The sequence below is a fragment of the Phacochoerus africanus genome, chromosome 15, assembly GCF_016906955.1.
Source record: "Phacochoerus africanus isolate WHEZ1 chromosome 15, ROS_Pafr_v1, whole genome shotgun sequence".
NCBI lineage: Eukaryota > Metazoa > Chordata > Mammalia > Artiodactyla > Suidae > Phacochoerus > Phacochoerus africanus.
The window spans coordinates 108740558-108754436 of record NC_062558.1 but is presented as its reverse complement, the minus strand read 5'-3'; the positions used below and the strand labels follow the sequence as shown (position 1 = coordinate 108754436).

Genomic DNA, 13879 nt, shown 5'->3' with positions numbered 1-13879 from the left:
ACCTCTCCTCTCCCCCCCGACCTGTTTCCTCACCTGTCAGGTGAGTTTGGTCTCCGCTGTACAGGGTTCCTGCTGGTCAGTACCAGGAGCAGAGGGGTGGCGGTTCTGGTCAGGGTCATGAGGTGAACAGAGTGGGCCTCTGTTTTCTCATCTGCAAACTGGGTGCGCCCGTAGCTTCCTCCTAGGGTGGTTGTAAGGATTTGATAAGCAAATCGTGGAAAGCACTTACCTCCATGTCTGACATTTGAAAAATACTCCATAAATAGCATTCCAGGTCCACAGTTTCTCATGGCCCATTACAAAATGCACAAAACCAAAAGCCCATTTGATAGCAAAATCTGATCTGATTAGTGCATTTGGTATTAAAAACTGATCTGCCCTGATAAGAGGTTACTTACAGTCAGTGTTCATCCCCTGTGGTGTGAATATATGCAGAGTTTGCCCCAGAGTGTGAACATGTTTAATCAAGAGGCTGCCCCAGATCCAAATGTCATGTTACATAATATGCAGTTTTAGGCATTGTGTTGCCTTTCTAAAATCCAAAACGTTCTGAATTTCCAAACTATCTGGTCTCAGGAGAGTTGGATAAAGGGTCGTTGACTGTTGTCACCATTGTTGTGACTGGCAGATGCAGGAGTGCTTTGTCACCAGAAGATTGTGATGTGAAGGTCGTATTTTGTTTTTTTGTTTTTGTTTTTGTTTTTGTTTTGCCTTTTAGGGCTGCACTCATGGCATATGGAGGTCCCAGGCTAGGGGTCTAATTGGCGCTGCAGCTGCCAGCCTACACCACAGCCACAGCCACAGCCACAGCCATGCAGGATCTGAGCCGCCTCTTCGACCTACGCCACAGCTCATGGCAACACCAGATCCTTAACCCACTGAGTGAGGCCAGGGATCGAACCGGCAACCTCATGGCTTCCTAGTCAGATTCATTTCTGCTGTGCCATGATGGGAACTCCAAGGTCAAGGGTTTTTAGGTTGCTCCCATCTGCAGTTTTGCAAACGCGGTCTCAAACCCTGTTCCATCAGTCAGAGCAGCCCAGCGGGCAGGACTTCTTCAGGTCTGTAGCTAAGGGACCCAACCCCAGCCACTTGGGCCAGGACAGAGGGTAGAGTACCCCCCCGCACGCACACACCCAGGGACTCAGTCCAGCAGGAGCTGCCAAAGCCCCCTGGGCAGGAAGCAAGAGCCGGGGGAACATTGAATCCCAGATCCTAGATTGGGGGCTGCTTGGGAGTGTCCCTCTGAAAGGTGGACAGAGGGTGCATTCCTGGCTGAGCTTCCAGGTGGGGCTGGCACGGCAGACCACAGAGCAGTGGCTGAGCAAGTGCATGCCCACTCCTCAGAGGGGCAGGACCTCGGAGGGTGGACTAAAACAGGACTGCACTTTGTCCAGTTGGATACCGCTGGGATAGGCCCTCCCACCACAGAGAAGGAGTACTCAGTGGAGCAGGTTCACTCCACTTCCTGTCTTAGAGGAAGGATGGAACCAGCAGATGCTCAGCTGGAACCCAGCAAGTATTCAGCACACATTCAGGGAATGAATGAAAGTGAATGACTGGGTGGGTGCTTAGCCACTGTCACAATTTTCAGACTGCAACTCAAGACCCAGTAGTAGATGGGGGTCAGTTGGGTAGATTGATATTAACATTAAAATTAAAAAAAAAAGGAGTTCCCATCGTGGCTCAGTGCAAACAAACCCAATTAGTATCCATGAGGATAAGGGTTCAATCCCTGGCCTTGCTCAGTGGGTTAAGGATCTGTCATTGCCAGGAGCTGTGGTGTAGGTTGCAGATGTGGCTTGGAGCTGGCGTTGCTGTGGCTGTGGCCAGCAGCTACAGCTCTGATTCGAACCCCAGCCTGGGAACCTCCATATGCCACAGGTGTGGCCCTAAAAAGACCAAAATAAAATAAAATTAAATTAAAATTAAAAAAATTAAAAACCCAGAAAATATCAGAGAGCATCATGCCCTTTTATATAGTAAGAATAAGTATTTGTGGCATGAAACTGGTTTCTGAGATATGTTGTGTGTGTGTTTGTGTGTGTGTGTTTGTGTGCGCGCATGCACGCGCACATGCACTGGGTACAAAGCTATTTCGTAGCGCTTGAAAAACACTGGGAATAGGTAGGAGCATCTACCTGTCAGGTTGTTTGGTTGAGCCATGGAGTTTATAGTTTGGAGTTTGGAAGGGTTTCAGGTAAGGGGTGTTTGCTGGAGGCTTCCTGGAGGAGGTGAGGTATTGGCTTGGCTGGAGACTCTGGGAGAGAGAAGAGGGTATAGAATCAGTAGATGTGAAGACAGAGGCATCTGGGGGTTGGGGGTTGCTGCCCGTGGACACAGATCTGCCCACCAGAGGGGAGAGCAGGACAGGGAGCATCTGGAGGGCACTGACTGAACAGGGCTGGAGGAGTGCGCTCCTTATGTGATGGGCAAGTGGTTGGCAGAAATGGACTGACCCAGGTGAGTGGTGAGCCACAGTGGGAGCTGGCAAGCTGGGGCCTGGCCTGGAGTCAGGAGCTTGTGGAGAGGCGGGCTCTGACATCTGAGCCCTGGGAGGCTGGACCCGTGCAGCTGGGAGGCTGGGGAAGGCGGATGGATGAGCTCCCACAGGACTCAAGGCCATGCACTGGGGCTGCAGGGGCAGGTGGGTGGGCTGAAAAGGGGCTGAAGCTTGACCTTGGATGTGATGTTTGTGTTGAGGGTGGGTCCTCCGCCGCAAGGGTCCATCTCCTCCAGCTGCTGGGTGTCCAGCCCTCCAGTCCCCCCTCCCGCCACCGCCTGCAGCCCACACAAGCTCTCTTCCTGGAGCAGAAAAGGGTCCCAGGACAGGTGAAGGCATCTTGACAGCTAGGGCTCTGTGTGATCTCCTGGGGGACCCCACAGACCCATGGGGCCGTGAGGTTCTCTGTCATACACACGGCCCCAGGGCCCCACAGACTCCTGGCTGAGCTCTGTGCTGTGTGTGGGGCTGATGGCCCACCACCCCTGCCCACCCCCAGGTGTGAGTGTGCACCAGGTTACACAGGTGACAACTGCAGTGAGAACCAGGATGACTGCAGGGACCACCGCTGCCAGAATGGGGCCCAGTGCGTGGACGAAGTCAACGGCTATACCTGTGCCTGTGCTGAGGGCTTCAGGTGAGCGGTCCCTGGATCCATCACGAGCCACTGACTCCTCTTAGCCATCAGCCTCTGGGGCTGGCAGGAGCCCCCGGGTGTGGCTAGCGAGAGGGAGTAAGGGTCAGAGCCTGGGCGCTGGGTCCCGGGGCTTTAAGCTTGGCTAGGGCAGTCACGATCTGTGCGGTCTGGGGAAAGTTTCTTAGCAGCTCAGAGCACAGGCAAAGGGCCCCTGACCTGTTTGCTGGGCAGAGTGGGAGGTGAGTACAGATTACTGGGCAATGCCCCATCCTTTAGCTGCCCAGTGAACCCCTGAAGACATGTCCTGCATTGAAGGTCATTTACTTTTGCATCTTGGCCTCTCTGGTAGGTTGGGAGGGGAGGGCACCTGCCCACCTTCTGGCCACCCACCTCCCATGCTCTGCTTGTGTCTTTTTTTTAAAAGCAGTTTTATTGAGATATAATTCATATACCATACAGTTTACACAGTTACAGTGTACAATTCATTGGCTTTCGTAGTTTCCCAGAATTGTGCAGCCATTGCCACAATCAATTTTAGAATATTTTCATTACCCCAAAGAAACTCCACACTCGTATCTGTCATCACAACCCCTCTCCATCCCAGCTCTAGAAACCACTAATCGGTAACATCTGTGTCTATAGATTTATTTATTCTGAACATTTTGTATAAATGGAATCATACAATCTGTGGTCCATTGTGGCTGGCTTTCACTTAGCATCATGTTTTAGAGGTTCATACACATGGTAGCATGTCACAGAACTTCATTCCTATTTATGGCTGAATAATATTCCGTCATATGGGTCCATTCATCATTGATAGACATTTGGGTTGTTTCTTCTTTTTGGCTGTTGTGATTATTTGATGCTATAGAGTCCTCTCTCTTTTGCTTGTGTCTTAAGTTGCAGCTTTCTTTTCTATAAAATGGGTATAGTCAAACTTGCTAGCAGAGTTTGTTGACACGAGCAGTGAGTGCTTCTTAAACTAAGGTGCACACAGGTCACCTGGGATCTTATTAAAGGTCAGATTCAAGGAGTTCCCATCATGGCTCAGTGGTTAACGAATCCGACTAGGAACCATGAGGTTGCGGGTTCGATCCCTGGCCTTGCTCAGTGGGTTAGGGATCCGGCGTTGCCGTGAGCTGTGGTGTAGGTTGCAGACACAGCTTGGATATGGCGTTGCTGTGGCTGTGGCTGTGGCCGGAGGCTACAGTCTGATTCCACCCCTAGCCTGGGAACCTCCATATGCCACGGGAGCGGCCCCAGAAAAGGCAAAAAGACCAAAAAAAAAAAAAAAAGCCAGATTCAAGAGTCCATTTCTGACAAGTGCCCAGGCAATGTTGTTGCCGCTGGTCCAGGGGCCACACTTGTTTCTCAGCATCCTTCTGGCTCTTAGTTCTCTCTGGGAAAGTGTTTATTAGGAGCATCATCTGATGCTTTAAAGGCACAGTGTTCCAAGATGTTTAGTGAGTTTCTCTCCAGGACTGTGGGAGAGAGATGATGACTCCTTGCTCCCCGGCCCTGTCCCCTCTGACCTGTGTCCTTTCCCTCTCAGTGGGCAGCTCTGTGAGACCCCTCCCCACCGGCCTACCCCCAGGAGCCCCTGTGAGGGGACTGAGTGCCAGAATGGGGCCAACTGTGTGGACCAGGGCAACCGGCCCGTGTGCCAGTGCCTCCCGGGCTTTGGCGGCCCCGAGTGTGAGAAGTTGCTCAGTGTCAACTTCGTGGATCGCGACACGTACCTGCAGTTCACCGACCTGCAGAACTGGCCGCGGGCCAACATCACGCTGCAGGTGCGTGCCCAGGGTGCCCGGCCGCAGAAGGTGGTCAGGCAGCAGGGGCTCCTGGCCTCACTCAGGTCAGAGCATCAAGATGCATCCCTCCCAGGATGGCCGGGAGGATCCTGAGCTGGTCCAGACTTCTTGGATGTGGGTATCAGGATCTCAGCTTGAACTCGTTTAAGCTCAGCTGGAAAGGTTATTGGGTCACAAAATCAGTCTCAGAGAAGGGCATGGGTGACTGGACCCAGAAAACCAAACTTCCAGGGTCCTCTCCCACCAAACTCTTGTCTCAACAACTCCTCAAAGCCTCAATTTGAGCCTCCCAAGCTGCAGACATGCTTCTCCATGTGGCAGGAACACAGCCACAGCTAGCCCTGGCTTCTATGTCTATGTACATGTCCCAAATGTCCCTGGGATCCCTTATTTTGCCATTCCATGTCCTGAATCCCATCTCAGAGCATCATTATGAGGGAAATAGAAGCAAGTCTCACTTCAACAGCAGTGTTATGTCAGCCAAGTATTTCTTGGCGCAGGAGAGTAGTTTGCCCTGGACATCACACGATACAAAATTTTAAACTTCTCCTTAGTCATCTGTCTCTTTTCCCCAAATTCCATCCCAAATGCACATCCTTCTTCTCTCCTTTCTTTTGTCCTCTTCTCCTTCTTTTTTTCTCAGAACCCTTCCACCTCTCAAACATACTCACTCTGCTGTCCTACCCTTGATCCCCTCTCCAAAATCCCCTCTCCACTTATACGGTCTACACAGCTGAGACCACTGCTAGCCTCACTGCTCCACAAAATAAAACTCACCAAGACCCTGCCCAGCCATTGCCTCAGGCACATCCTTGGAGATGCTCAGTTTATCCCACCCTCCCCATCACTGGGCTCTTCCCCGCCAGCTCTAGTTGGGCAGCAGGCAACAACCGCAGGGAAGATCTCTGGTGGGCCTGCCTTAGGTCACATGCCCATCCCTGGACCCACCACTGAGTCCAGGGAGATGGCATGCTATGATTGGTCCAGACGGGGCCATGTGCCAGCTCTACAGACCAGGGGGCCAGGGTCTTGACCCAGGAGGGACAAGGCAGAAAAAAAGACCATGGCTCCTACAGCATCACAGAGGGATCTCCCTCCTAAGGTACAGCTCCAGCTTTTGCTTGCATGGCTCAAGGGACAGGTGCTACCTCCCAAGTGGCCCCTTCCAGGTTTGGATGGCTCTGGCTGTTAGAGAGTCTTTCTGAATTTGTCCTCTCTGTAAGGTCCCATCCTGGCCCCAGGGCAGCTCCCTGAGGCCCACAGAATAGGATACCCCACGTCCAGTCCAACTGTCCTCTCTGGGCTGGTGGTCCCAAGCTCTTTTATCTCTTGGCTCAGTTTCCAGGCCTCAGTTGGCCCATCTGCCTTTCCCTGCCTGGCCCCGGCCAGAGTGGCAGTGGGTGGAATTTGAACAGGGTTGCTGCCAGCCTCGGTCAGCGACCCCTGGAGGATGTGTCACTTGGGCAGGCTAGGGGGGGACACTTTTGCACACATCTCTCTTTTCATCGAGGGTCCTCCATCTGCCGCACCCACCAGCCTGTGCCGCTGCTGCGTGGGGTGGGTGGGAGAGAAAGTGCCATTGCCATAGGTCTCCACGGCAGAGGACAATGGGATCCTGCTGTACAACGGGGACAACGACCACATTGCAGTGGAGCTGTACCAGGGCCATGTACGTGTCAGCTACGACCCAGGCAGCTACCCCAGCTCTGCCATCTACAGGTAGGGCTTCCTCATGCCCACCAGCTAACCTTAAGGGCTGGGACACTGCCAGGGAGGGGTATCCTGGGCCAAGAGCAGGTGGTTGTCGGGATCACCAGAGACTGGGGCTGCCCCAGTGTCAAGGGCACTCACATCACCTCTGAGGCTCTCTGGGGCCTGAGCAGTGGTGCCATCCTGCCCCATCCCCCACCACCACCTCACGGGGGCTCCTTTTTGGGGAGGGGAAACTGCTTAATAAACTTCTCAGCTTCCCCGAGAGAGTCTCCAGAAGGGGAGCAGTGGGGACCAGGGGGCTACCAAGTCCCACAGTCCCCTTTCTTAGAGATTTGGTTTCCTGGGAAGCAGCTGTTGGACCAATGGCTTTTCTGGGGCAGTGCCCAGGTAGGGATGCGTCACACTGAAAGCCATTCCCTGGGGTGGGGGCGTCTCGTCTTCTTCCAGTGCCGAGACGATCAATGATGGGCAGTTCCACACCGTTGAGCTGGTCACCTTTGATCAGATGGTGAATCTCTCCATCGATGGCGGCAGCCCCATGACCATGGACAACTTCGGCAAACACTACACGCTCAACAGTGAGGCTCCCCTCTATGTGGGAGGTGAGGACCTGGCCCTGGTGGAGCTGCAGCTGGCCCTCCCCAGGCCCCTCCATCAGGTGATGGTGACAGCCATTCCGCGTGGGGCCTCTTGCTCTCTGGCCTGAGGCCTGCCGGGAGAACAGGGCACTGCACTGCCCTATGGGGGACATTCCAAGGAGGAGGTGGGGGAGGGTCCTAGTGACTGAACAAGCTGCTGGTGGATTGTCCTCCCTGCCTGGAGCCCATGCTGCTCCCTGCCTGGCCCAGGATGGGTGCATGGGTTGGGCCTGAGGCCTGGCCTGGGAGGGACATGGACTTTCCCAGCTGTCTTGCATGGTAGGCACCTTTCCTCTTGGTTTTGGGGCAGAGGGGGCTTGTCAGTTGTTCAGGGCCCATTCTCAGGGCCTTCAGAGGCCCAGGTAGGGACTCCCTGCATCGGCTGCGGACCCCGCAAACTGGGCTTACAGGCATTGTGGCTAAATGACCCCATCCAGCACTTGAGAACATTTCTAGGTCCAGAAAAGGCAGGTTTCTGGATGCAGTGGGGCCGTCTCAGTGCTGCAGACGGCCTTGCTGAGACTTCCGGCCTGTGCGAGGGACAGAACCCTGGATTCTAATCCCAGCTCTGCTGTGTACTAGTTGTGCAACTTTGGACAAGTCACTGAGCACTGAAATCAAAGGGTTTTCAGCAACTCGGATGTGAAAGGGTTGCTGTGAAGTGATGACCACACAAGTGGGTAACAACAGGCCATATGTATAAGCTCTGGGCCCAATTCCTTAGCTGCTTTGGGGGCCTCTGGGAGACAAAAGCTGGTGTTCTGAGCAGGAGCCTTGGATGCGGGCAGCCAGACTCAGGCACCCAGAGCATGATTTGTCAGCTGACTGCTGCCAGGCCTGCCCCACCCACCACGGGGCTTTGATCACACAGGAAGCAGCTTCACTATTTCTTCTGGGAAAGGAGTCTGGACCCTCCAATGTGGGCAAAAGACACTGGCCCAGGGTTGCAGAGACTGAAGGACAGAGTCCCAGGGCAAGAGGGACACTGTCGAGATGCTCAGTGGACCTCAGAGGCAAGTGCCAGGCATGGTCTGAGCCCAACTCAGCCCAGCTCTGCCCCCTCCCCTCTGCCCCAGGGATGCCCGTGGATGTGAACTCAGCCGCCTTCCGCCTGTGGCAGATCCTCAATGGCTCCAGCTTCCATGGTTGCATCCGAAACCTGTACATCAATAATGAGTTGCAGGACTTCACCAAGACTCGGATGAAGCCAGGCGTGGTGCCAGGCTGTGAGCCCTGCCGGAAGCTCTACTGCCTGCATGGCATCTGCCAGCCCAACGCCACCCCGGGGCCCGTGTGTCACTGTGAGGCCGGCTGGCGGGGCCTGAACTGCGACCAGCCAGCTGATGGCCCCTGCCATGGTCACAAGTGAGCCTGGGCTGCGCTCAGGGAGCCCTCCCCACCACTCCGCCCATCTGCAGGTTCCCTTCCCTTCCCTCTGCAAGTTCCACTTCCCCATGGGGAGCAAAGACTATTTTTAAAACCCCAAATTGGAACATGTGGCCTAACATAGGGTTTTATTAATTTTTTCTGGTTTTCAGTTTTTATTAACAGGAAAAGGACCCTAGGGGAGTTCCCTTCGTGGCTCAGCGGTTAACGAACCTAACTAGGATCCATGAGGATGCGGGTTGGATCCCTGGCCTTTCTCAGTGGGTTAGGGATCCGGTGTTGCCATGAGCTGTGGTGTAGGTCGCAGACGCGGCTTGGATCCCACGTTGCTGTGGCTGTGGCGTAGGCCAGTGGCTACAGCTCCGATTAGACCCCTAGCCTGGGAACCTCTATATGCCGTGGGTATGGCCCTAAAAAGCAAAAGGAAAAAGAAAAAAGAAAGGGACCCTAGGGACAAACACAGGATCACAATTTGCTCCCTTTGTTTCAGTTTTGGGAATAGCACAATAACATCCTGTGAAGCCAAGGCTGGGGATGTGAGGTCCCCTCGGGTGGGCTTGGATTGGCTCCGACCTGTCCTCACAGTGCCTTTTCTCTGTCCCCTCCAGGTGTGTCCACGGGAAATGCGTGCCTCTAGATGCTCTTTCCTACAGCTGCCAGTGCCAGGATGGGTACTTGGGGGCCCTGTGCAACCAGGCCGGGACACCTGCAGACCCCTGTGGGGGCCTGCGGTGTCTGCACGGCCACTGCCAGGCCTCAGCCACCAAAGGGGCACACTGCGTGTGTGACCCTGGCTTTTCGGGCGAGCTGTGTGAGCAAGGTCAGGGGCCCCCCTCCTGACACGCCCTCTCCAGGGTCCCTCCCCACAGCTTGCTTTAGTGACTTTTCTTTTTCCAACCTCGGCAACCCCTCTGTGCCCCCTCACCCCTCCTTACCTTGGGCTGCTATGGGGCTGTAGTGCCCCAACCCTCTGAGGCCACCCCCAGACAGATGCTTCATCTCTCCCTGTCCCAGCTTGCCCTGTAGCCCCTTTCCTGGGGTTAAGAGTCCCTTGTGGCTGGGGTCTCTCCTTGCAGAGAGACCACCAGGGTAACAGCTCCTGCCCAAACCTCTGCATTGTGGATGCATCACTTAGGGACCAGGAGGGAGTCTGAGGCCTGGGGATGCATCACTTAGGGACCAGGAGGGAAGTCTGAGGCCTGGGGATGCCTTCCCAGGCCCTCCCTGGTCCATGTGACCAAGATGGTCTAGGGACTCCTGCTGAAAGGGGCAGGGAGGAGCCAGAGAAATCCAGAACTCAGGCATCCTCAGGGTCCCCTAGGCCACACTCTCCCGCTGGAATTCCTTCTCTGACGTCATTGTCTCCCAGGCGTCCAGCCACCTCTTGCACTCCTGCTGAACTCACCTTGCCCGGGCTGCCCAATCTGCCCCGGAGGGCCTTGGCCGCTAGAAAGACCTCACTGTGGGCCCAGGATGAAGCGTGTGCATGTGCATGTGGGGCGGAGAGGGTGCAGGGATGAAAATGAGGTCTAAGAGCTGGAGGACGGGGTCCAAGGATGCTGCCCCACCCTCTGGTCCTCCTCCTCCGCTTGCCTCCCCCGCGGGGGCAGCGCTGGCCCATGGGTGTGCCCTGAGGCTTTCTCTTGGTGTCTGTCCCATCCAGAGTCCGAGTGCCGGGGGGACCCTGTCCGGGACTTTCACCAGGTCCAGAGGGGCTATGCCATCTGCCAGACCACGCGTCCCCTGTCGTGGGTGGAGTGCCGGGGTTCATGCCCAGGCCAGGGCTGCTGCCAGGGCCTGCGGCTGAAGCGGAGGAAGTTCACCTTTGAGTGCAGCGACGGGACCTCTTTTGCCGAGGAGGTGGAGAAGCCCACCAAGTGTGGCTGTGCCCTCTGCGCGTAGCGCCTGCCGTGGACGGGGAGGGGAGAGGGCGGGCGAGGGGGCGCGGCCTCGGCGGAGACCGAGCGGCCGGCAGCTGGGCTGGGGTGCGGGCCATCACCAGGGCGGCGCCTGGGCAAGCGGCCCTTCCGTGGAGGGTGGGGCCAGAACCACGTTTCTAAAGCCCGAGGCGCCGCAGCTGGGGGCGGGGCGGGTGGGCGTGGCCTGGGCTGCAGCCCGCCCTCTTCGGAAGTGCCTTGCACAAATAGGCGCTTAATAAATATTTGTTGAATGAATGTGTGCGTGAGGTCAGGCCAAGAAGTGCAGAATGGTGACATCTCCTTGCCTGCTGCCTGGGTCTGAAGAAGGGACTGCCTCTTCCCAAACAGCCTCTCCCTCTCGCCCGTGGCCCGTGCAGGCCCTAGAAGCCCTTTGCCCTCTGCAGATAACCTTGAAGTACTCTCACCCTCCCCTGGGGCCGCTGCCCCGGCGGCTCTCACCTTTCGCTGCTGCAGCGTCTGTTGGCAAGTTGGCCCGGGTGCGGAGGGGAAGGGCCCCTCCTGCTGGCCAGGAAGGGACGGATCCCTGCCCCCTGGGCTGACTGGCAGTGTGGTGCAGCCACTGCTTGCTTGGGAACGGGCCTGGGGGTGGAGGTGGGTCTTAGGACCAGACATCTGAATCCTGCAGTTATGGGATGAGCATTATAACTTCAAGGAGGTTTCTCATGTGGAGGAAGTGATGGCTGGGACCTTTCCCGGGTGGGGTCCCTGCAAAGAGGGCAGGGGTTTTCCTAGTTCCAGCTGAATAGACATCACCACCTCCAGACACTAGCCATCAAGGAGGCATTAGCCTTGGGCTTCCCCAGCCACTAACTAGCTGTGAGCTGCTGGCTAGCCACTGGCAGGGGGTTTGCGGGTGTAGGGGACTTGGGCTAGGCTGCTTGGCTAGGATGGGTTCAGATCGCCTCACACTGCAGACCAGTAGGGGGCAGTGGTCCAGGCGTCAAGAAACCTCTGCTGGCTCTGCTACTCTGAGCTGACTTCTTCCCAATGGGCCCCGTCTCCTCAGCTATCAAATGGGGAGGGGGGAGGACTGAGCGAGCCATGTAGACCCTCCCACTGTGGCTCCAGGAGGGTAGTTGGAGGACTTAGACGATTTGTCTTCGTTAATCAAGTCAACAAGTATTTATGTGCCTAATCAGGGCTGGGGACTGTGGGTGTTTTGCCCTTGTGGACAGATGCGAACTGATCACAGAGCATCACAGGAGCAGCCAGGATACCTGGGCAGAGAGCTGAGCCGAGTGAGGGCTCCAACCACAGACACCGGTTCAGGGCAGAGCTGCTCATTCGAGGTGTTGGAAGGAAGGACTTAGTGTCTGAAGAGTTATCTCGGATGCATGGCTGTGCAGCTACAAATGCTTCTCTTCCATGCAGAACAGAAACACAGAAAGATGATCTTTGCGCCTGAATAGCGAGCTGGCTGTAAGGTCATGCTCTCCTGTCCTGGTGTCTCCCCAAAAACATGTGCACCTGGGGTTCCTGGTGGGCAAAGAGGGTGAGCATGTGCCTCTCCTGGCTTTGTCCATCTGTAAACAGAAGGCAGGGTCAGGGGAGTGTGTTGTGATGGAGTTGAGGTGGCATCGTGCCTGTGGGCAGTGGGCAGAGTCCTTGACACTGAATATCCCAGAGTCCTTGATAGGACTGAGATAGCCTGACCTGTTCCACTACCCTGGGGCTCAGACCAGTGAGTTTGAATCTGGGACTCTGTAATGGGAAGAGGACCCTGCCCTGCCCATTTAGGGAGGTGTCCTTACGGCTGGCTCTGCCCCTCACCAGGGGTCGTGCTCTATTTTCTCATAGCTCTGAGCAAGGCCACAGTGCCCCTCACACCCATGAGCAGCATACTGAGCCTCCAGGGGATTTTCCTAGGGCTGCACAGCATCCCTTTCTCCTTTAGACTTTCTAGGCCACTGCAGGACCCTGGAGAGCAGCCAGCACCAGCCTGGATAGGCAGGAAAGCTCCAGTGTAACTAGCTTTCCCCTTCCATGGAAAAGAGGGTTCTGGAACCCACCAACCCTAAGGCACATACCTTCCCCTGGCCACCACCATTCCCCACTGCCCTTCAGCCGATCCCCAGGCTTGAGGGGCACTGACTGGCAGGGACGTCTCACTCTACGGAAAGTGGAAAGAGCATCTGCAGACAGGCAATGGCTGCCGGGAGTCCTGCCCTGCCAGTGCCATGGGGTTGGGAGGGCAGAGGATGGAGTGTTTGCAGGGAGCACCCTCTGAGCTAATTGCTGTCCCTATCCAACCCTCCACAATGTCCCACGTCTCAGCCCAGCTCCACACTCTCCCTTGGTTGAGCTGGAAGATTGGGATCTACCACAAGTGGCCGAGAGACCCAAGTGCCCAGGGATCAATGTCTTCTCAGCCGAACCACCAACCTGAAAGTGACTAAGTGACTGGATCACCGCACACCTTGTCTGTTCATGTCTGGGCTCTCTGAGTCCCAGAAGAAGATGATCACGAGATATCTGAGAAATTGTTTCCACGCCTTGCACCTCTTCGATAAAGACCTCCAGTTCACTTTGATGTTGCCATTGACTGTTGCCACGGAAGAGACACAAGCAGGGCAAGTGCCGAGGTTGCTGCTGCTTTGGCAGCCTGCGGGCGACAGTGGCCTGGGCTCCCTGTGCACGTGTCAGGAAATGGAAAAGGCTGGACTTTGTCTCCCCTTTGCCTGCTGTTAGCCTAACCATGAAAGTATCTCTTTATACAGAATACTTAACAGATTCTAATATATATTTGTATTTCATTTTGTTATAGTATTTTTATATGTTAAAGTCAACATCCAGTGTCTTGTTTTGATTTTCAGATGCTCTGTAGTTGTGACATTTTGTTTGGGGGGTTTCTGTAGTCTTGTTTGGATCACTCTTTTAAAGAGACTGGTGTAGAACAAGCCCTTGAAAAAGCCACACTTGCCCTTTCCCGAGAAGTGCTGTTTTAGAACATGTTGGATATTGTCTGTTGTCTTCATGCGAACATGACATTGATTCACTCTGGTTCTGCCTTGTTGTCTCTTTTTCTGCATCAAGGATGAACCCCGGGGTTGCTGACATGCACCCTTGCAAATGTGAGAGTTCCTGGGCTGCCCGTACATCAGCCACAGTCTAGGGATGGAGCCCAAGTGCAGTATATATGGGGTATCTGCCTTTGGGACTCTCTAGTCTTCCTGAAGTGGCAGAGGAGGTCTGTTCCTCCTGAAGAAGGAAGGGGAGGTCGGGGGGCAGGGGGCTTTGTCGTAGCTCCCTCC

The 13879-nt window shown here is 55.3% G+C and overlaps 1 protein-coding gene across 1 annotated transcript in view; it reads left to right on the top strand.

Annotated features, from left to right (window-relative positions):
- The window catches only part of SLIT1 (slit guidance ligand 1), a 180711-nt gene extending 167083 nt beyond the window's left edge, over nt 1-13628 (top strand). The window contains exons 31-37 of the mRNA XM_047760650.1: nt 3003-3140; nt 4693-4930; nt 6540-6670; nt 7112-7266; nt 8379-8667; nt 9297-9508; nt 10352-13628. Coding sequence (XP_047616606.1) covers nt 3003-3140; nt 4693-4930; nt 6540-6670; nt 7112-7266; nt 8379-8667; nt 9297-9508; nt 10352-10590 — 1402 coding nt within the window. The 3' untranslated portion in view covers nt 10591-13628. The remainder of the gene's footprint in view (nt 1-3002; nt 3141-4692; nt 4931-6539; nt 6671-7111; nt 7267-8378; nt 8668-9296; nt 9509-10351) is intronic.
- Nucleotides 13629-13879: the final 251 nt, after the last annotated feature.